We start from the raw sequence: 21,419 nt of genomic DNA, 5'->3' as shown, positions 1-21,419 counted from the left end.
CCAATAGCTAGTCCAGGTTACACTACAGCTGCATAGCCTCTCACACAGACTACCAAATCTGCCATCAGCTACATGAACACTCATTGAATGGGGACTGGTAGAAAAACAATGCTTGGAAATGATAATGGTTGTTCCCAACTGCAACGCATAGAAACTGCTGGTGCAAGATCACCTTTAGAATATGGTAAGCTTTCCTTGAGACCGATGAAGGAAAAGCAAGACCAGATGCATATCATTATCCCATTGACTCCTCACCGCATGACAGAACTGCACCCCAAAATTTAAGGTTTAATTTATTCTTTTTTAAACAGTATGTTTCTAGCCTTTGAAAGAAAGAAAAATTTGAAAGAAAGAAAACCATGAAAATGTGAACGGAGTATAAACCAATGCAATTCAAGTCTGCCCACAGTATGAAACAATAGCTGTCAAAAGGGTGAATTAAGTCTTTTTTTCAGTGGGATGGTAAGTTTGAAACTTAAATATGACAGTTTAAATATCAGTATTGTTAATTACCATAGTTGATCATTTTAGCAAAAACATCCAACTACTGTGCCAAAAGCCCCAACTCCTCTCCATGCAGCTGCCAAATCCTCCAGCTTTGTCCTGACAATTTCTACAAGTTGTTAAAACAAAAATATTTGAAATGCTGAGAAGTACAAGTGTAGGAACAGCACAAAATAAATTGATTTTAATATAAATAAGATCTTCTGTCCTTATTGTAGTATTCATTTTCATATTTCATTCGTTAAAAACTCCACTTATATCTCTAAAAACAGCTGTCACAGAATTTCCACTACAGTGCCACAGAATCCAGGAATGTTACTGCAGAATTTAGGTTCAGCTTGCTATGGAGTACATGGAAACATGAGCATAAGAAAACTTTGTGCGTAGGGGCTGGGGGGGGAGGGTGGCGCGGCGGAAGAGAGGAGGGGACTACTACTTTGATTAGAAGAATTGAAGCCCCCATCCCTCCATCCTGAAATGAATTTTGAATACTGAAGTTTTGATGAAGTCTGGCCATATTTCTAATCTTTCTATGACTATGTTTCATTTCTGTTTCTTCAACTCTTTACAAGATAGGTATAAACAGTGTATACGCGTATATACACATGGTTATGCATATTTATATGTAGAACATGTGTACCCAAGAAGATGTGCAATATTGACATATCTTAGGATAAGATTCAGCATCCGCAGCAATATCTGGAGGAAATGGAGCAGTAACTCAGATAACAGACTTGTGCATCGTCACTATTCACATAATCCAAATTTTGTCAAAGTCCATGAGAGCAAAAAGGGAGGATAGTGAGGATTTCATATGTCTAATGTGAAAAACAGCAAGGATTTTTTATTTTTTTTTGGGGGGGGGGGGGCACTAGCTTTGTAGGTTGAGGGACTACGGGGGATTGGAGAAAAAAGAAGGATGTGAGGGAAGATATTATCTAAGGCTGTCTTTAATCATCATGAAGATGCAGTAAAGGTCAAAATATTTAGTTTTTGCTTTACTGTTCATTTCTAGAAATGCCCTTGTTGTTACTTCCCTTGATCTGTTAGCTGGAGCTATAAAACAGAAAATTAAGTTAAGATGACAGTCTATTCTAGGTCCTGCAGTAACATAATTTTCTTCCTCACTGTGATGAGGAAATGGTTTTATGTTTTGGGGTTTGTTTGTTTTTTTTTTTTGGGGGGTGGGGGGAAGGTTTGGAAAAAAATTATTAAAGTACTTGAACATCTGAAAATGCTGATATAATGAAATCATATCTATAGCTGAAACACTGCAAAGCACTACTGAAATTTCAGTAATGTTATCCATCTTGAGAGTATTTGTACTACACCAATCAACCATGAAATCTTTGAACTTTTAATCATAAGGATGCATGACTAGTGTGCCAGATTTACAATGAACTCAATGTAAATATTCTATCAATGCAAATTAGATTAAAAACTCGCCCAGTGGCTTTTAACAACTTTCAAAAACGTTGTAATACACCTTTCAATAACCATTAAACAATGGTATTCCTCTCAAACGTTGCTATGAACTGTTTCAAATTTAAATATATTCTATTACGAAGAACACTGTTAGTGATGGCAATGGTTTGGTTTGAAACCAACCAAATCAGAATGCCTTGGGATCCGGTATCAACTGAGTACTAGAAAGCCTAGAAATATCAAAGTATCTCAGAGCTCTCAGGAACAGTTTGCATCATTCAAGCACTCCTACTGCTAACTCTGCATTGTTGCAATTCTGAAGGCAGCTGGCTACTTTTGCTGGTTAGGTACAGTACTTACGCAAAGCTTAATCAGTACTTTGGTCGGGGAAAAAATTACACATACTGAAGACAAGCCTAAGAAAACCCTGATCCAGACTGGACATCCCCCCCCCAAAAAATACAAGTCTTCCTAGATAAGTATTACAGATGCCTTCATATGAAATAAAGAATAGCCTGTGTTTTAATGCCTGGGGCCTAAATCATAAAATAGAAGGGGAAAAACCTCAACTCATCATTTTCTACATTAGCAAAAAGGGATGGCACTAAGTATTTTAAATTGTAGTCTTAAAAAATTGTAAGATTTACCTGTTGAACAAGGCATCTGGAAATTGGGATCATTGCTATCCAAAACAGGCAAACAGAACTGGGCACTTGCAGATCCTAGCATAGGATCCTTATCGCTGAGCATGTTCTTCAGCGAATCCTCTAAGAGATTCTGACTTGTACTAAAATCCTCACAGACTTCATTCTCCAGGTTGGATCCTAGAAATAGGGCATCATCTAAGTGTTCAGTAGGAATTAAATGGTTAAATGTATCAACTATATCCATGAAGACTCCTGTGTGTCTTTCAGCCCTATAGAAAGATAAGAAAAATACCATAAGAAAATAAGCTACAAATTGTGAATAACCTAAAAAACCAATAAGCTGTTTTGGTGGTTGTGTTTTCTAAAGAATGCTTAAGATACTTTAGAATTGTAACAAATTTCTGTTTATTGCTTAGAATGGACTCCTTGGAAACCTAAAAATTTATTTATCTTTTTTCTTCCCCTCCATCAGCACATACAGACTAGGTTGTTATTGTAGGCTATCAGCACTGAAGTACAGTACTGGCATTTATATGCACATACAGTGAATTGAAACATTCTCTTTAAGAAAGTCTAGCTTCCCAATCAAATAAGGGAAAAAATCAAGACCAACCAAATCTGGGCCAACTGTCTTGAAGAAACATCTCTTCATCTTGAAAACTAAAGATCTGATTATCCTTAATTCCCACTGAAAATAACAGATTAGAGGGAGATCAGCAGCTAACAAGATTGGGCCCAAAACTGGAGGAAGAAGAACTACATTCTAGTCCATGCAAAAAGCTACCATGGAAGTGTACACATAGCCATATTTTTAAGATATAAAAATTCAGATATTTCACCTATTATATTCAACAGTACACTACACACAAAAAGCTCTTCGGCTGAAATTCTGGCCCCACTTAAGTCAATGAGAATTGTGTCACTGATTTCACTATTTATTATTAACTTTAAGTTGCTATGTTGTATAAGCAAGCCCCAGTGTACTCTACTAGTAAGCTGCACCTATATTATGTGACAAGACTTGTCCTGGTTTCTGTAATACTTCTGTATGACAAATTGGAAATTCTGTTGCAGATTTAGTAATTAATAAAAAAAGTGGAGTAAATAACTAAATATTTTAAATGAACAGTTAATATAATTTTACTTTTATATTGTCCTCATATTGTCAGTATGCTCCATGTTTTTGGACCAAAGACAGATAACTGCATTGTAGAAGTAGACAGGGATACAGTGAAAGCTGCTATGTACAATAGCTGGGTAGCGGAAAGTTGGCATGTTGGCACACAATAAGGTTTTCGGAGACTAAGTTTTGGCAGCTAGAAAGTAGTTGAGGCTTTTGGAAAAGGGAAGAAGATGCATATCCTCTCTTGTTCTCTCTTCACCTCATAGCCAGGATCATAGATTACTTTTTTTAATGAAGGTAAGGGAACAAGACTGTGTGGATCTGGAGCCTTAGCTCTTTCCCAGCCCTCCATTCCAGCAACCCTTGACAGGAAGCAGCTGCTTACCCCAGTACTTACTCCTGCTTACAGCAATAGTTAAGCACGTTGAACATTTCTTTTAGAACGATCAACACTGCAGTACTTCGCCATATTCACAGTTAAGGATCAATGCCACAACAAATTCAACCATGTTTTTGTAACAAGTTCATAATACTTTAATCTGACACACATACAATGTGGAATGTGTCCAAAAAACCTGCTTTTTCCCCATGATATGACTGTGTCGATCTACACTGAGTCCATACCTACCACAATCCCTGCTTTTTTCTTTGCAATCTGGGAAAATCTGGACAGTTATCTCATAGTGCCTCAGCAGAGGAAGGAGAACCCAGAGGACATGCACACAAAGAGGCACAAACACAAAGCACTCTGGATGTACTACTGACCAGAGAGCTGGGAATAAGAAAAAACAGCCAAACCAGGTACCCAGAAAGAATTAGGCAATACCAGCCCTACAACAACAACAACAAAAATCTGTGTTATAACCTGATATAGAAGTCTTGCTATTTAGAAAATTACACAACAGTGATTTGTTAAAGTGGTGTGTCTGCACTAACCATCCTGGCTAGTATTATGTAATAATGCAATATGTCCACTTTTAGCATTCCCTATTGCTGTTCCAATTCCACAGCAGAGGCCCCAAAAAGGCATTTGAGGAAGTAGCAAATCAACTGGAGAGACGCTGTACTAAAATGTTTTTAAAATGTGAGCTGTTTAAATAAGCCTTTTGCAGTCTAGAAAAGAGAGTCTATATTTTTTCACTTTACACAGCATAGCCATTCTATTAAAGTACTTTTAAAATAAGAAAAAGCCTTATGATTGTATCCACACAGCACCTTATAAAACAAATATTGTATGCATAAAACTAAAAAAGCTCCAATAGCTCAAAATAAGAAAATAATTGGGAGTATAACATCGTGGAACACTGCTTGGAAGACTAATGAATATGCTGCTCCTGTAATACCAGCCCTTTTCATACAGTATTAGAACTGAAAAGATACAGAGCAACAGATACAGGACACAATGGTTGTGAAATCTGCCCTGAAGGTGTAACTGCAACAGAATTGTATTATTACAAACAGTTGCGTGTGTGCGGATACAAGGTGCTCAAAAGTGTTAAGGGTTTAGAATTCACTTACAACACTGAAATCCTTCCTCTATGCCTTTTCCACACTAGAGAAGTTTTCTAAGCCCTGGTCTACACTAGTTTAGGTCGAATTTAGCAGCGTTAAATCGATTTAACCCTGCACCCGTCCACACAACGAAGCCCTTTTTTTCAACTTAAAGGGCTCTTAAAATCGATTTCTTTAGTCCACCCCCAACAAGGGGATTAGCACTGAAATCGGCCTTGCCTGGTTGTAGCTGGGGTACTGTGGATGCAACTAGACGGTATTGGCCTCCAGGAGCTATCCCAGAGTGCTCCATTGTGACCGCTCTGGACAGCACTCTCAACTCAGATGCACTGGCCAGGTGGACAGGAAAAGGCCCGCGAACTTTTGAATTTCATTTCCTGTTTGACCAGCGTGGCAAGCTGCAGGTGAGTGCAGAGCTCATAAGCAGAGGTGACAATGATGGAGTCCCAGAATCGTGAAAGAGCTCCAGCATGGACCGAACTGGAGGTACGGGATCTGATCGCTGTGTGGGAAGAGGAATCCGTGCTATCAGAACTCCGGTCCAGTTTTCGAAATGCCAAAACATTTGTCAAAATCTCCCGGGGCATGAAGGACAGAGGCCATAACAGGGACCCGAAGCAGTGCCACGTGAAACTTAAGGAGCTGAGGCAAGCCTACCAGAAAACCAGAGAGGTGAACGGCCGCTCCGGGTCAGAGCCCAAAGCATGCCGCTTCTATGATGAGCTGCATGCCATTTTAGGGGGTTCAGCCACCACTACCCCAGCCATGTTGTTTGACTCCTTCAATGGAGATGGAGGCAACACAGAAGCAGGTTTTGGGGACGAGGAAGATGATGATGATGAGGCTGTAGATAGCTCACAGCAAGCAAGTGGAGAAACCGGTTTTCCTGACAGCAAGGAACTGTTTCTCAACCCGGAGCCAGTACCCCCCGAACCCACCCAAGGCTGCCTCCCGGACCCACCAGGCAGAGAAGGGACCTCTGGTGAGTGTACCTTTTTAAATAGTATACATGGTTTAAAAGCAAGTGTGTTTAATTATTAATTTGCCCTGGCATTCACGGCCAGTACAGCTATTAGAAAAGTCTGTTAACGTGTCCGGGGATGGAGCGGAAATCCTCCAGGGACATCTCCATAAAGCTCTCCTGGATGTACTCCCAAAGTCTTTGCAAAAGGTTCCTGGGGAGGGCAGCCTTATTCCGTCCACCATGGTAGGACACTTTACCACACCAGGCCAGTAGCACGTAGTCGAGAATCATTGCAGAACAAAGCATTGCAGTGTATGTTTGCTGGCGTTCAAACAACATCCGTTCTTTATCTCTCTGTGTTATCCTCAGGAGAGTGATATCATTCATGGTCACCTGGTTTAAACAGGGTGCTTTTCTTCAGGGGACACTCAGAGGTGCCCGTTCCTGCTGGGCTGTTTGCCTGTGGCTGAACAGAAATGTTCCTCGCTGTTAGTCACGTAGTGGGGGGAGGCAAAATGCAACCTTGTAACGAAACCACATGTGCTGTGTATGTAATGTTAACAACAAGGTTTACTGTGAAAGAGTGTACCCATTGTTCTATAAAATGTGTCTTTTTAAATACCACTGTCCCTTTTTTTTTCCTCCACCAGCTGCACGTGTTTCAAGGATCACAGGATCTTCTCCTTCCCAAAGGCTAGCAAAGATCAGAAGGTGAAAAAAAAGCACCCGTGATGAAATGTTCTCTGAGCTCATGCTGTCCTCCCACACTGACAAAGCACAGACGAATGCGTGGAGGCAGACAATGTCAGAGTGCAGGAAAGCACAAAATGACCAGGAGGAGAGGTGGAGGGCTGAAGCTGATAGGTGGCGGCAGTGTGATGAGAGGAAGCAGGATTCAATGCTGAGGCTGCTGGAGGATCAAACTAATATGCTCTAGCATATGGTTGAGCTGCAGGAAAGGCAGCAGGAGCACAGACCGCCACTACACCCCTGTGTAACCAACCGCCCTCCTCCCCAAGTTCCATAGCCTCCTCACCCAGACACCCAAGAACGCGGTGGGGGGACTCCAGCCACCCAGCCACTCCACCCCAGAGAATTGCCCAAGCAACAGAAGGCTGGCATTCAATAAGTTTTAAAGTTGTAAACTTTTAAAGTGCTGTGTGGCCTTGTCCTTCCCTCCTCCACCACCCCTCCCGGGCTACCTTAGCAGTTATCCCCCTATTTGTGTGATGAATAAATAAAGAATGGATGAATGTGAAGCAACCATGACTTTATTGCCTCTGCAAGCGGTGATCGAAGGGAGGCGGGGAGGGTGGTTAGCTTACAGGGAAGTAGAGTGAACCAAAGGGGGCGGGGGATGCGTTTCATCAAGGAGAAACAAACAGAACTTTCACACCATAGCCTGGCCAGTCATGAAACTGGTTTTCAAAACTTCTCTGATGCATACCGTGTCCTCCTGTGCTCTTCTAACCGCCCTGGTGTCTGGCTGCGCGTAACCAGGGGCCAGGTGATTTGCCTCAACCTCCCACACCACCATAAATGTCTCCCCCTTACTCTCTCAGATATTGTGGAGCACACAGCAAGCAGTAATAACAATGGGAATACTGGTTTTGCGGAGGTCTAACCAAGTCAGTAAACTGCGCCAGCGCGCTTTTAAATGTCCAAATGCACATTCTACCACCATTCTGCACTTACTCAGCCTATAGTTGAACAGCTCCTGACTACTGTCCAGGCTGCCTGTGTATGGCTTCATGAGCCATGGCATTAAGGGATAGGCTGGGTCCCCAAGGATAACTATAGGCATTTCAACATCCCCAATGGTTATGTTCTGGTCTGGAAAGAAAGTCCCTTCCTGCAGCTTTTGAAACAGACCAGAGTTCCTGAAGATGCGAGCGTCATGTACCATGTTGATGTTGGTGAAACGTCCCTTGTGATCCACCAGTGCTTGCAGCACTATTGAAAAGTACCTCTTGCGGTTTATGTACTCGCCGGCTTGGTGCTCTGGTGCCAAGATAGGGATATGGGTTCCGTCTATGGCCCCACCACAGTTAGGGAATCCATTGCAGCAAAGCCATTCACTATGACCTGCACATTTCCCAGGGTCACTACCCTTGATATCAGCGGATCTTTGATTGTGTTGGCAACTTGCATCACAGCAGCCCCAACAGTAGATTTGCCCACTCCAAACTGATTCCCGACTGACCGGTAGCTGTCTGGTGTTGCAAGCTTTCATAGGGCTATTGCCACTCACTTCTCAACTGTGAGGGCTGCTCTCATCTTGGTATTCTTGCGCCTCAAGGCAGGGGAAAGCAAGTCACAAAGTTCCATGAAAGTGCCCTTACGCATGCGAAAGTTTCACAGCCACTGGGAATCGTCCCAGACCTGCAACACTATGCGGTCCCACCAGTCTGTGCTTGTTTCCTGGGCCCAGAATCGCCGTTCCACGGCATGAACCTGCCCCATTAGCACCATGATGCCCACATTGCCAGGGCCTGTGCTTTTAGAGAAGTCTGTGTCCATGTCCTCATCACTCTCGTCACCGTGCTGAAGTCGCCTATTCGCCTGGTTTTGCTTTGCCAGGTTCTGGTGCTGCATATACTGCTGGATAATGTGCGTGGTGTTTAATATGCTCCTAATTGCCGAAGTGATCTGAGCTGGCTCCACGATTGCCGTGGTATGGCGTCTGCACAGAAAAAAGGCACGGAACGATTGTCTGTTGTTGCTCTGACGGAGGGAGGGGTGACTGACGACATGGCTTACAGGGTTGGCTTACAGGGAATTAAAATCAACAAAGGGGGTGGGTTTACATCAAGGAAAAACAAAAACAACTGTCACACAGAATGGCCCCCTCAAGGATTGAACTCAAAACCCTGGGTTTAGCAGGGCAATGCTCAACCCACTGAGCTATCCCTCCCCCCGGTATTTCAGGCAGGACTGAATCTCCATCAAACTTTTGAAGGTGCCCTTGTCAGACCCCACTGAAACGACTGTCGACTGTTGATTTCACGGGGGGGGGAGAGAGTAAATGAATACAAAACAAATCTGGTATATTCCTTGTTTTGATCCACTCCATCTATCTTTTACATCTTTGGCTGGCAGCAGATGGTGCAGTAGGACTGCTAGCCATCCTCATCTCCTGGCTGCTCGGCAGAAGATGGTGCAATACGACTACTAGCTATCCTCATCTCCTGCCTGCTCGCCAGAAGACGGTGCAATAGGACTGCCAGCAGGACTAAAGAGAATGACCTGGTCGAGTCACTCCTATTTTAGTTCCTGTGCCCATGTCTGCCCAGGTGCTCCTGATCAACCTTACCGAGGTGGCCAAGAGCACCTCGGACATGACGACGATGGTTATCAGGCCTATTGCACCGTCTGCTGTCACAAGGCAATGGGCTGCTGCTGTGTATTAATGCAGTACCGCGTCTGCCAGCACCCAGGAGACGTACGGTGACAGTGAGCTGAGTGGGCTCCATGTTTGTCTTGGTATCGCGTCTGCACAGGTAACTCAGAAAAAAAGGGGCAAAACGATTGTCTGCCGTTGCTTTCATGGAGGGAGGGTGGGAGGGAGAGAGGGTCTGATGACGTACGCAGAACCATCCACGACAATGTTTTTGCCCCATTAGGCATTGGGATCTCAACCCAGAATTCCAGTGGGCAGCGAAGACTGCGAGAACTGTGGGATAGCTACCCATAGTGCAACGCTCTGGAAGTCGATGCTAGCCTCGGTACTGTGGAAGCACTCCACCGAGTTAATGCACTTAATGTACTTAGAGCATTTTGTGTGGGGACACACATAATCGACTATATATAAACGATTTCTAAAAAACCGACTTCTATAAATTTGACCTAATTTCATAGTGTTGACATACCCTAAGCTTCCCCATGGCTGTTGGCACCAGTCAAGTGACATGGTTGTTCACAACATAGTAACTACTAATACAGTCGGGCTATTGTTAACATACTGTATTTGGAGTAGTTTTAAATGGCACATTGTCTAGGGTAGGGCGTGCAGTTAGCCATCTCTTTTTAACAATGCTGCCAACACTAATGTAGTTGAACAGACTACAAATTCAATCGTGGGATTTAAAAAAAAAAAAAAGACTTGGTGTAGATAATGCTAAAGGACTGTGCGCCAGTCTAGGCTTTTTAAAAGGATTAAATGTGATTAGCTGCCACAACAACTAATTATGTGTGTGGACACAAGCCATGTTTACAGCCAACGACACTAACTGGTCACCAACATCAGGCTATTCTTAATTTTTATAAACAAAAGCTTCTATTTTGGAGAACAATTCTACATCAAGTTCTTCAGCCACAGATCCTGTTCATAACAAAAACATACAGACAGAATACTCAACATTTAAAAGCCTATATCCTCAAAAGCAAGATCAACAATTAAGATTATAGGTCATACCCTTGAAAAAAAAAAACAGGCATGAAAATATGATTCAACTCTGACCCACTGTCATTTGTTCCAGTAATAGAAGTTTTGAACTTTTCTGCAATAATTTATACAGCATTGTATGAAATTCAGAAAAATGTTTCTGCTGTTATGGCATGTGGATTCAAATGTCATACCTGTATATCTATCAGTGTCAGTGTCCTTCAGAATCTATATTCCATACTGTACAAATACTATATAGAAACATCAGCTGTATAAGTTATCTTTCACACAGCACCTAAGGAATATGAACTTTGAGTAAGATTTTTGTTTTACTTTTAACATCCTTCCAATGAGAATTATATTCCATGCATTAGCAAAATTAGAAGCTTGTTCTTCACTTCTGTTCTAAACAAGGCAATTTTCTGCCCCTAGGGGTTAATGGCTATTTTTAACATCACTGTTTTGTTTTTCTTTTTTTTTTTTTAAATTTTCAACTTTAATTTCTAGGTTATCGTTAGGAAAAAATGTATTCTAGGTCCACATCACAAATATTTATTGTAGGAACTTGTCAGTCTTCCACAGTTTCAGCTAACTTAAAATCTGTCTAGATTCTCGCTGTCTCATTGCTTTAGCCTGTCCTTTCCCGTTTTCCAGCTTTTAAAATTCATTTTTTTTCTGCCACTAAATAAGCATACCTGATGTCTTTGTATCCCAAAGAGTGCTTGACTAAAATATTGTTATGGTATTATTCAGTGTGGCAGAGATTCATATTGCACAATATCCATCCAGAATTATATTAAAAGTAGTCTACGATGATTATGATTTCCAAGAGAAAAGAATTCGGATATCAAATGTCTCCTCCTTCAAACCAGCCTTGCAGGAGGGGAAAAAAGGTATAATATCAGAGGAAGGTGGTGTCCACAAACACTCTTCTTAAATGTGCTTGTCTGTAAGGAACATTACAGATTAGAACAGTCCACCTCAAATTACAACTATTGGTCTTTAATTATACTTTCCATTTACATATTCTGGATTTTCTTTGGATACACTTAAATGTATTCTTTAGTTGCCTTTTTCTTTAAGTGTCAGCTTTTTTTTTTTTTTTTTTTTTTTTTGAAGAGTCTACTTCCACTTACTGTTAGCTTATTATGTAAATCAGGTTTCATATTTTTCTGTTATAATTAACTATAACTAACATCAACTATAGTTGATGTTAACTATAATTTACCTTTCTTAAAACCTTTATTTTAACCTGATACTGCTCTGCATATATTAGTTCACAACACTCATTTTATATTCCTAAATTTAAATTAGCCAAGTCTCATACAATCAAACTTTTAAGTCAAGTGGACTCAGATGAAGACAGAGAATCAAGTTCACTTTTTTAAATGTAAAGTATAATATAAATTTAACTCAGGCTATGAATAATGGAATCTTGCAGAACCTAAACTGAAGGAAAAAGCAAAATTTACAGAGTTTTAAGATGTTCCTTACCTAACTGCTAATTAGAATGGTAAATGTTGACAATGGTATTAGCTGAGCTAATCAATTAAGTCTTCTGCTGCTGTGGAAGTATAATGTATTAAGGATAAAGTATAATTAGTTCCATTCTTTTTACATATTTTTCTGAATAGTGTTAATGAAGTCCCCTGGAACAAGTGTGCATATTTTGTGTAGAGTATATGATTGCACTAAGGCCCAACCCCTGGATGGGGTAGACCCCTGTGCCCATATGTAGTCATTTGCGGGACCAGGGCCTAAGTCTCTACACTAAACAATGCAGCCTCTTCAACAAGGACTTTGTTGGCTTTGAGACTGGTCAATGACCAAAGTTTTAAAAAAATGTCTGTACACAATCATGGGAAATGAGTTGGACCCTATATGAGGATTCCACAATAAAGGCCAGAAAAGGTTATCAAATGGCATATAGCCCTACTATGATAAAATGTCAGACTGGGAGGCAAAAGAGGAAAGCTCCATTGTAGCTGGTATGAAATTAACTACATTCAAACAACAGAAAAATCCTTTTTAATCTTATGTTGAATACCGTACCTTAAATAACCCAAGTGAAAGGAGCATTCATCATATGAAATTTAGTTTACCTTCCCCCTTTCTCCTCCCCAGGATTTTAAATGTCCAGAGCCACCACAGATTGATGACAACCTGGGAGACCTTGGTTAAATCACATCCACCGAGGAATTTCACTTCAGAGAAGAGAGACACGGTAGAAATAAATAAGTTTTAAAACCACCTGTCCTTTTATAATCAAAGCAAACAGAAATATAATATGGGTTTGACACTCCTCTGGTTCAAGTTATTGTGGGTTGTATTTTAATGCCAGAAGCTATTATTTGTATTACAGTAGTGCTTAGAGGCCCAAACTGAGAGAAAGCCCAATTGTACCAGGCACTGTACTGACACACAGCAAGCATCTATGCCGGGGCGGGCAAACTTTTTGGCCCAAGGGCCACATCGGGGTTGTAAAACCGTACGGAGGGCCCGGTTGGGGAGGAACAGCCTGGCCCCCACCCCCATCCGCCCCCTTCCACTTCCCACCCTCTGACTGTCCCCCTCAGAACTGCCAACCCATCCAACCCCCCCGACTCCTTGTCCCCTGACCACCCCCTACTGGGACCCCCACCCCTACCTGCCCCCCGGGACTCCACCCCCTAACCCAACCCCCCTTCTCCCTGTCCCCTGACTGCCCTGGCCACCTATCCACACCCCCGCCCCTGACAGCCCCCCCAGGACTCCCACCCCCTATCCAACCGCCCTCTGCTCCTCATCCCCTAACTGCCCCCTCCTGGGACCTCCCACCCCTAACTGACACCCAGGATCCCACCCCCTTATGCAACCCCCCCTGCTCCCTATCCCGACTGTCCCCTCAACTCCTATCCACACACCCCCGCTCCCTGTATCCTACCCACATCCCCGTCCCTTGACAAGGCCCCCGGGACTCCACTACCAACCCGCCCTGTTCCCCATCCCCTGAGCACCCCTCCAGAACCTCCACCCCATCCAACCGACCCCTGCTCCCTGACTGCCCCCCAGAACCCCCCGCCCCCTTACCTAACCCCCCCGCTTCCCACTCCCTTACCATGCTGTTCAGAGCAGCAGGAGCTCGCAGCCCCGCCACCCAACCGGAGCGAGCTGCGCTCTCCAGTAGGAGCAGCAGACCAGAGCGCTGGCGGTGTGGCTGCAGGAGAGGGGGAATAGCAGGAGAGGGGCGAGGGACTAGCCTCCCCAGCCAGGAGCTCAGGGGCCGGGCAGGATGGTCCTGCGGGCCAGATGTGGCCCGCAGGCCGTAGTTTGTCCACCTCTGGTCTATGCCCCACACTGTTTACAATCTAAACAGACAAAAACAAATGTTCAAAGGGGAACAGAGATATAGAGATGTGAAGTGACTTGCTTGAGGTCACACAGCATGTTAGTGGCAGAACGGATAATAGCACTCAGGTCTCATGACTCCAAGGCCAATGTGCCTTATCCACTGGACCACTCTGCCTCAAGTCCAATAATCAAGAGCAACTAATACACGTCACAGAGGAAAAAATATCTAGTATGACCACCAATTTCTGCTGAGCATCTGAGTTCCTACATAACTACAGGATAATAATTTTAAGATTATAAAATTTATCTTGGCAGTGTCTTTAAAAAAAAAAAAGATACAAAGCTTGGTGGAAACATGGCTGAATTTGGTCTCTTTCCAGCTGTTCTTCAATTTCATTCCAATCACAAAGCCATAAAAAAGATGTGCCTAATAGTAGTCTCTACTCAAAACAATACCATCAATACTAGTATAGTTGTAGGTCAGGTCTAAGGCACATTGGCCGCACTGTATGCTTGCCCAGCACTCAGTCCCTTACTTTCATTCATAAATCCCAAGGCCAGAATGGACAACTGTGATCATCTAGTCTGAAGTCCTGTATAATAAAGACCATAGAACTTCCCCAAAATAATTCCTTGAGCATACCATGACCCTCGGTAAATTGTTCCAACAGTTAACTGTTCTCACCACTAAGAACGTATGCCAGTCTGAATTTGTCTAGTTTCTACTTCTAGACGCTGGATTGTGTTAATTCCTTTCTCTGCTAGACTGAAGAGCCCATTATTAAATATTTGTTCCCTGTGTACGTACTTCTAGACTATAATCATGTCACTCCTTAACCTTCTCTTTGGTAAGCTAAATATATTGAGCTCCTCGTATCAATCAGTGTAAGGCATGTTTTTTAACCCTTTAATTGGTCTCATGGGTCTTCACTGAACCCTCTCCAATTTATCAACATGCTTCTTGAACTATGGGCACCAAAACCGGACACACTATTCCAACCAGCAGTTACACCAGTGTCAAATACAGAGGTAAAATGACCTCTCCCTTCTTACTCAAGATTCCCGTTTATTCATCCCAGGATCACATTAGCTCTTCTGGCCATAGCGTCATAGTGCGGGGCTCATGTTCAGCTAACTGTCTAACACCACCAAATTTTTTTCTACGGTTACTGCTTCCCAGAATAGATGCTTCCACATCCTGTAAGTATTGCCTACATATGTATACATTTACATTTAGCCATATTAAAAACACATACTGTTTGCTTGTGCCCATGGTACCAAGCAATCCAGATCACTCTGAATTAGTGACCCGTCCTCTTCATTATTTACCACACCCCACATTTATGTGTCATCTGAAAACTTTATCAGTAACTATTTTATGTTTTCTTCCAGGTTATTGATACAGATGTTAAACAGTACAGGTCCAAAAGCCAATCCCTGCAGGACCCCACTGGAAACACAGCCACTCCATGACAATTCCCCATTTACAGTTAGATACCTATCAGTTAGCCAGCCAGTTTTAAACCCTTTAATGCATGCCACGTTAATTTCATATTGTTTCACATTTTTTAACCATAATGTCATGCAGTACCAAGTAAAACACCTTACTGAAGTCTAAGTAAATTACATCAAGATTATTACTTTTATCAACCAAACTTGCAATCTCAAAATAAAAAGATATCAAGTAGTTTGACAGGATCTATTTCAAATAAACCCATGTTGATTTCCATTCATTACATTATCTTTCTTTAATTCTTTCTTAGGTGAGTCCTGTATCAGCCACTCCATTATCTTGCCGGGGATTGGTGTCAGGCTCATAGGCCTATAACTACTTGAGTCATCCCATTACAAAATTGGCACATTAGCTTTCTTCCAGTCTCCTGGAACTTCCTCAGTGTTCCAAGACTTATTGAAAATCAACATTAATGGTCCAACACGCACCTCAGCAAGCTCTTTTAAAACTATTAGATGCAAATTATCTTGACCCAGTGATTTTAAAATGTCTAACTTCTGTTTAGCATCCTTCAGAGATACCATGGAATGGAAAGAGTATCACCATATGATAAGACTATGTCTTCTGTTCCCTCCCCCCAAATACAGAACTGAAATATTTATTGAACACTTCTGCCTTTTCTGCATCATTATAATTTTACCATTTCCGTCTAGTACTGGACCAATACCATTGTTAGCATTCTTTGTGTTCCCAATATATTTTGAAAACTCCTTATTGTCCTTTATTCTACTGACCATAGATTTCTCCTTGTGTCTCTTTGCTGCACTTATCAGTTTTATACAACTCCTGACACCTGATTTATATTCATCATCATCAACTTCTCCTTTCTTCCATTTGTTATATTATTATTATTTTATAACTGCCTTCACTTTCCCTCTAAACCAGATCAGTTTTGTAACCCGTGAACCTTCTTCCTCAATTGTGGCTTCCTGGGCATCTAGTGAGGTGTTCTTAAATGATTCCCAATAACCATTCATGTTTTTTCTAATTAAATTCCATGCTGATTTGACTCAATTGTTTTCAGCTTTGGGAAATTATCCTTATTTTAGCATCAAGTATTACTGGAATTTACTCTTCATCAGATTGTTTTCTGACTCTCCTAACCTGCTCTTATCTTTCTTCCCCCACCTTAAAATTTTTTTTATAAATTAGTCTACCAGAAGCATCTGCTAATGAGATACCTGTCGTAATGTCAACAGCCTGACATAGCTTCCCAATAGACATTTTGGGAGCAAACAATTTGATTAGTTTTAAGAAAGAACTGGACAAATTTATGAGTTCTATTGTATGACACAGTTGCTTGTAATGGGAGGGGGCAGCGCTCAGCAGCCCCAGGGGCTCACTTCCAGTCTATGTCCCAGTTTTATGTTCCTAAAATGCTCATGCTTCAGCCATCCACCTGCAGGGGTCATGAAAGGATTCCTTCCCCCACCCCATCTATCTCCCCCACAGTGTATTCTGATTTTGTTTGTTTTGTCTCCTTCCTCTGAAGCATCAGAAGTGGTCACAGCTGGAGCGGGGGCACTGGATGGGGTGGGCCAGTGATCTAAGGTGGGCACCAAGCATTCTCTATTAAGTACTTGCTGGCTGGTTCTTGCTCACCTGCTCAGGGTCTAACTGTTCACCATATGTTGGGTCAGGAAGGAATTTCCCCCCAGGAAAACCCCCCAGGTTACATTGGCTGTGATCTTGGACAGGTTTTGCCTTCTTGTGCAGGTCACTTGCCGAGATTACCTGGTATCTCTCACTTACTCATCGCCATGCCATTACAGGGGCCTTGGTGCACCTTGATCCTGACTGTTCTCCCTGTAGCACAGAATAGTCTAGTATTCTGTGGGCTGCTATACTTTGGTTTAATTTTGGTTGTTGGGTGCTGGGTTTAGTATGCGGAGCTGGGTGGCGTTGGTGGCTTGTGATATACAGGAGATCAGACTAGGTGATGTGTGTCCGTTCTGACCTTAAAGTCTATGACTCTATAATTAAGTCAATTAAGCCTAATTAAAATAGGTAGAATTATTTATATGACCACCCTGAACATTCAGTCTTTCATCGCTGATGGACGGTAGACCCCTTAGCACTAGCTTGCTCAGTACTTCAAAGGAAGCACCTAATCAGTCAAAAAGGTATTTTAGGGTATTTCTCTAACAAAAAGATCCAGTAATCATGATCCAAGATAATTATGTTAATAAACCAGAACTAGGTAAAGGTCTCAGTCAGAAGGGAGATATAATGTTTTTAAAAATGGCAAGGATCTGGAGAGGAAAACAGAAAGGAGAAAGACTGTACTCACAAAAGTGAAATCTTTCACAACCATTTACAAGATCCTACCAGCAATTTTCCACCCTGAACAGATTAGCCCCCGCTACCACCCATTCCCTACTCAATAAAATATGCCTCTTTCCCTTTCTTTGCAGCAAGAAGAGGTACAACTACATCCATTCTAAAGTTTTCTATATTTTTTTTATCATAATACCCATACGCCTTGACCATACTAAATAGTTATTCTCTCTTCTTGGTTTTTACACCCATCAAATTGTCAAAAACTTGTTATAAAGCATTTAAAAACTGTACATGCTGTAAATGCTAAGTATTAGTCATAACATGTCAAACTGTACATATTTTTTTAGTGCCAATAGGTCAATCCATCCAGCCCCAGAAATTCCTTTCAGCTTAGCACTATTCTGATAAAGAGTTGCTATGAACTATACTTACGGCCAGGTTTTTAAAATATTTAAACACCTGAAGATGCAGCCTACTGGGATTTTCAAAAGCTCCTAAGTCCCGCTGCATGATGATGATGTTTCGCTCGTGCAATTTAAACAGGGTATTATCCCACACCTCTTTTACATGATATCCAATTTTTTTTTTTATTATTAGTTTTGTGGTCAGATCACAATGTAGGCTCATATCCAAACTGCTTTGCATTGCAACCTTATTATTGACCTTATTAAAGACCTTATTGCTTTCCAAAACTTTCCCATATACATAAGATCAATTCTCCCAGATGCACAAACGCAAGCTAATACATGTTTTGTATCTCCAGCACATATTTCTTTCCTTACTGGTGAGTGACACACCTTGATTAAGTATAGTTTGTAAACTGAATATTTTTATTAGTTTTCATATCATCACATACTTAAACTAAAAACAGGGCTAAAATAATTCCATGTGGCACCAAACTGGACTGTTCCACAGTTTACCCTTTATTTACATTCTAAGTCACTTTCAGTCTATGTGCTAAAGCCAACACCAATTTGAATTAAAATATTAGGAAATGAAGGGAATGTAATGGATATAATAGATCTAAGCTATAACTAAAGATCTCGAAACAGAAGTTTTCAATTAAGATTATTTTCAGACAATAATTCAACAAGTTACAGTCCAGCAAGTGACTGTGCTGTGTTAAACCTACCCAATATCCTACACGAACTGATATGGTTACACCGGTTAACCTTGGAACTACTCATTACTTCTAGAAGTTAACTGACTGGGCAATATAGTACAGCTCATATAGGTGAAGTCATCCAGTTTTTTTCCAATCTAAATGCTAATGATTGTTAAGAAATAGAGCGGGTTTTGACTCCAGATTTAGAATGTATCTAAAGTCATTTGTACAGAAAACAGAGTTACAGCTTCTCAAGAAAAGGATGTCGGAGAGATGACATAAATGGCTGTGGGTAAATGTGGGTAAATTATGGGTAAATGTAAAACATAACATCCTCATCCATTTATTGGACAGTTTAATAATTATTCCAAGAAATATAAAATCTAACATTTTAAACTGATCCTATACATAAAATGCTTAACCACGTAATATAATTGTATTAGTATGTTTAATACATCTATTAAACCAATTCAAGTGCAAATCTACTATTTTAATTGAAAGGAGTTATACATTTGTTTACCCTCCTTAAAGTCTATTTGCACCAAAAACATTTTTATTAGTTTTGGTGAATTTGTACTAATTTTTAAAAGCCACCAAAAGACAGAGCAAATCTTGTAGTCTCCAGAAATCAAATAATCTATTTATAAAATACATGAAAGCAGGTACAAGAATTAAATTTTGAATACTCTATTCTGTATAAATATTCCATTATGTGCTGACCCTCTCCAGCTTTCATTCTTCAAAACACTTCATGAGAGTTATCCATAAACAGAGCATCGCCATATCCAAATCTCCCACTCCATGGTCCGCAGCATCTTTCAGACTGCAGACAGTGAGGAAGGGACGCATGGTACTCATGCTAATTTGGGAAAGCTACCATAATACATAATGTGTATTACATTTTGACAAACTCCGTTCATCAGGAAGGTGGGTTATTTTCCCTCATCTCTTTTACTTGTAACCCCCACAAGAAATACTGTAGAGAGATGCTTAATGCAGAGATTTTTGTCTGTTCTGATGCCAGATTTAGGAGTATGGTGGGGAGAAATAAATCAGTGGAGGTCAGGGGGCAAATAGCAGGGTCTGAGTCACTGGAAGTTGTTGGGGGGGGAGGGAATAACAAGGAATGGTTGAGCAAGGGAGTGAGAGGAGCTGCAGAAGGTCCAATCATCACTCATCTGGGATTGAGGGGAGTAAGAACGTGTGTGGCTAAAGATAACTGCAGCGGGATTTGGATCAGCAATGGATGCAGGAGCAGGTGCTAGAGAAGGGACTCAGATCAGTATGGGTGGTGTGTGTATGGGGGAGTGGGAGGTACAGTAACTGGTCCTGGGGAACAGTATAGTAGGGCCCAGATTGGCAACATGGTGTGTACTGGGGAAGTACAGTAATGGGTGCTGGTGCAGTGTGTGAGTGTGTGTGTATTGGGAGGGGGAGGTACAGCAACGGATATAGGACTGGGTCCAGCAGGCCCAAGTCACTAGCATGCCCCCAGGGAGGGGGGACGGAGAAGTGTAAAGTAGGCCCAGGTCAGTAGTGGGGGGGGAAGGAATGGGGAGGAGAGTGTAGGAGGCGGGTCAAGGAGGAGTGAGGGAAGGATAGGAGGCCCAGGTCAGCTACAGGCCCCGGGGAAAGTGTGTGTAGTAGGCCCCAGGGGACAAGGGTGAGAGCAGAGTAACAGGCCCAGGTCAGTGGCGGGGGAGTGGGAAAGGCAGCAGGCCCAGGGCAAGCGAAGGCCCTGAGGGGCAAAGGCAGCAGGCCCGGGACAGGGGGGAGGACCACAGAGCAGGAGAAGGCCGGGGGGAGAGGGAGGTAGGAGAGCCACAAGGCAGGAGAAGGCCGAGGGTAGCCAGGGCCGGGTTCGCCGGCTCCTGCTTGCTGTGGGGGCGGGCAGCATATCCCGGGGCCGCCCCCGAGAAAGAGGTAGGGGCGACTCTAGCTCGGCGGCCCCGGGCTCCCCCCGGCCAGTGCCAGCGTGGTGGCGGCCTCGCCGGAGCGGAGGGAGGCCCACGGCAGCCACCGCAGAGGCCCCTGCGCCAGGCCGCGCCGCCTTCCCGCCGCTGCTTCGGCCCCAGCCGGACCGGAGGGTGAACGCGGAGAGGGCCCGACGCGGCCGCACAACCGGCCCTTCGCCGCTGTGCCCGGGGGCGGCAACTCACCCTTACTCCGCCGCCCAGCGCTGCCCCGCGGCCAAGGTCCGGGAGGAGGACGGCGGCGGCCGCGCAGGAGGAGGAGGCGGCGGCGGCGTGCGCGCGCGCGCGCGGCTCCCTCCTTGTTCGGGGGGGGTGCGCTCAGCTGCCCACCCCCCGCGTTGCCCCTTGCTTCAGGTGGTCCCGCCCGCTCGGCCTGGCGCTCGCTGCCGACCTCCGCGTGCCCGTGTACGCGCCCCCCGCCGCGTGCGTGAGGCGAGCGGAGCCGCGCAGCCCAGCTCACGTGACCTCTGTGTTTACTGGAGGCCGGGCATGGGGCGCATGCGTAACAGCCTTAAGGGCAGAGCGCCGAAGGCAACGCCTCGGGCATCGGGGCGGCTTCGCACGGCGCGCGAGGGCAGAGGTGCTGACCTGCCCTGTCTCGGTGCCTACTTCGCCGCAGCCCCGGCCGGGCGGCGTGTAGCTTCACGCGTTACCCTCCG

The 21,419-nt window shown here is 43.3% G+C and overlaps 1 protein-coding gene across 6 annotated transcripts in view; it reads right to left on the bottom strand.

Moving 5' to 3' along the window:
* Positions 1-21,160, bottom strand: part of PHF3 (PHD finger protein 3) — a 78,929-nt gene extending 57,769 nt beyond the window's left edge. For 2 of the 6 annotated variants that reach the window (XM_077812661.1, XM_077812663.1), the window contains exons 1-2: positions 20,947-21,141; positions 2,577-2,845 (exon numbers count right to left, since the gene is read on the bottom strand). In XM_077812661.1, coding sequence (XP_077668787.1) covers positions 2,577-2,820 — 244 coding nt within the window. In that variant the 5' untranslated portion in view covers positions 2,821-2,845; positions 20,947-21,141. Of the gene's footprint in view, positions 1-2,576; positions 2,846-20,946 lie in introns of all 6 variants that reach the window. The other 4 variants (XM_077812662.1, XM_077812664.1, XM_077812667.1 and 1 more) reach the window with 3 other exon arrangements.
* Between the last annotated feature and the right edge of the window lie 259 nt (positions 21,161-21,419).

Source organism: Eretmochelys imbricata, chromosome 3 (genome assembly GCF_965152235.1).
Source record: "Eretmochelys imbricata isolate rEreImb1 chromosome 3, rEreImb1.hap1, whole genome shotgun sequence".
In the NCBI taxonomy this organism is placed as follows: Eukaryota; Metazoa; Chordata; order Testudines; family Cheloniidae; genus Eretmochelys; species Eretmochelys imbricata.
The sequence above is the reverse complement of the archived record's forward strand: the minus strand, read 5'-3'. Positions and strand labels throughout refer to the sequence as shown.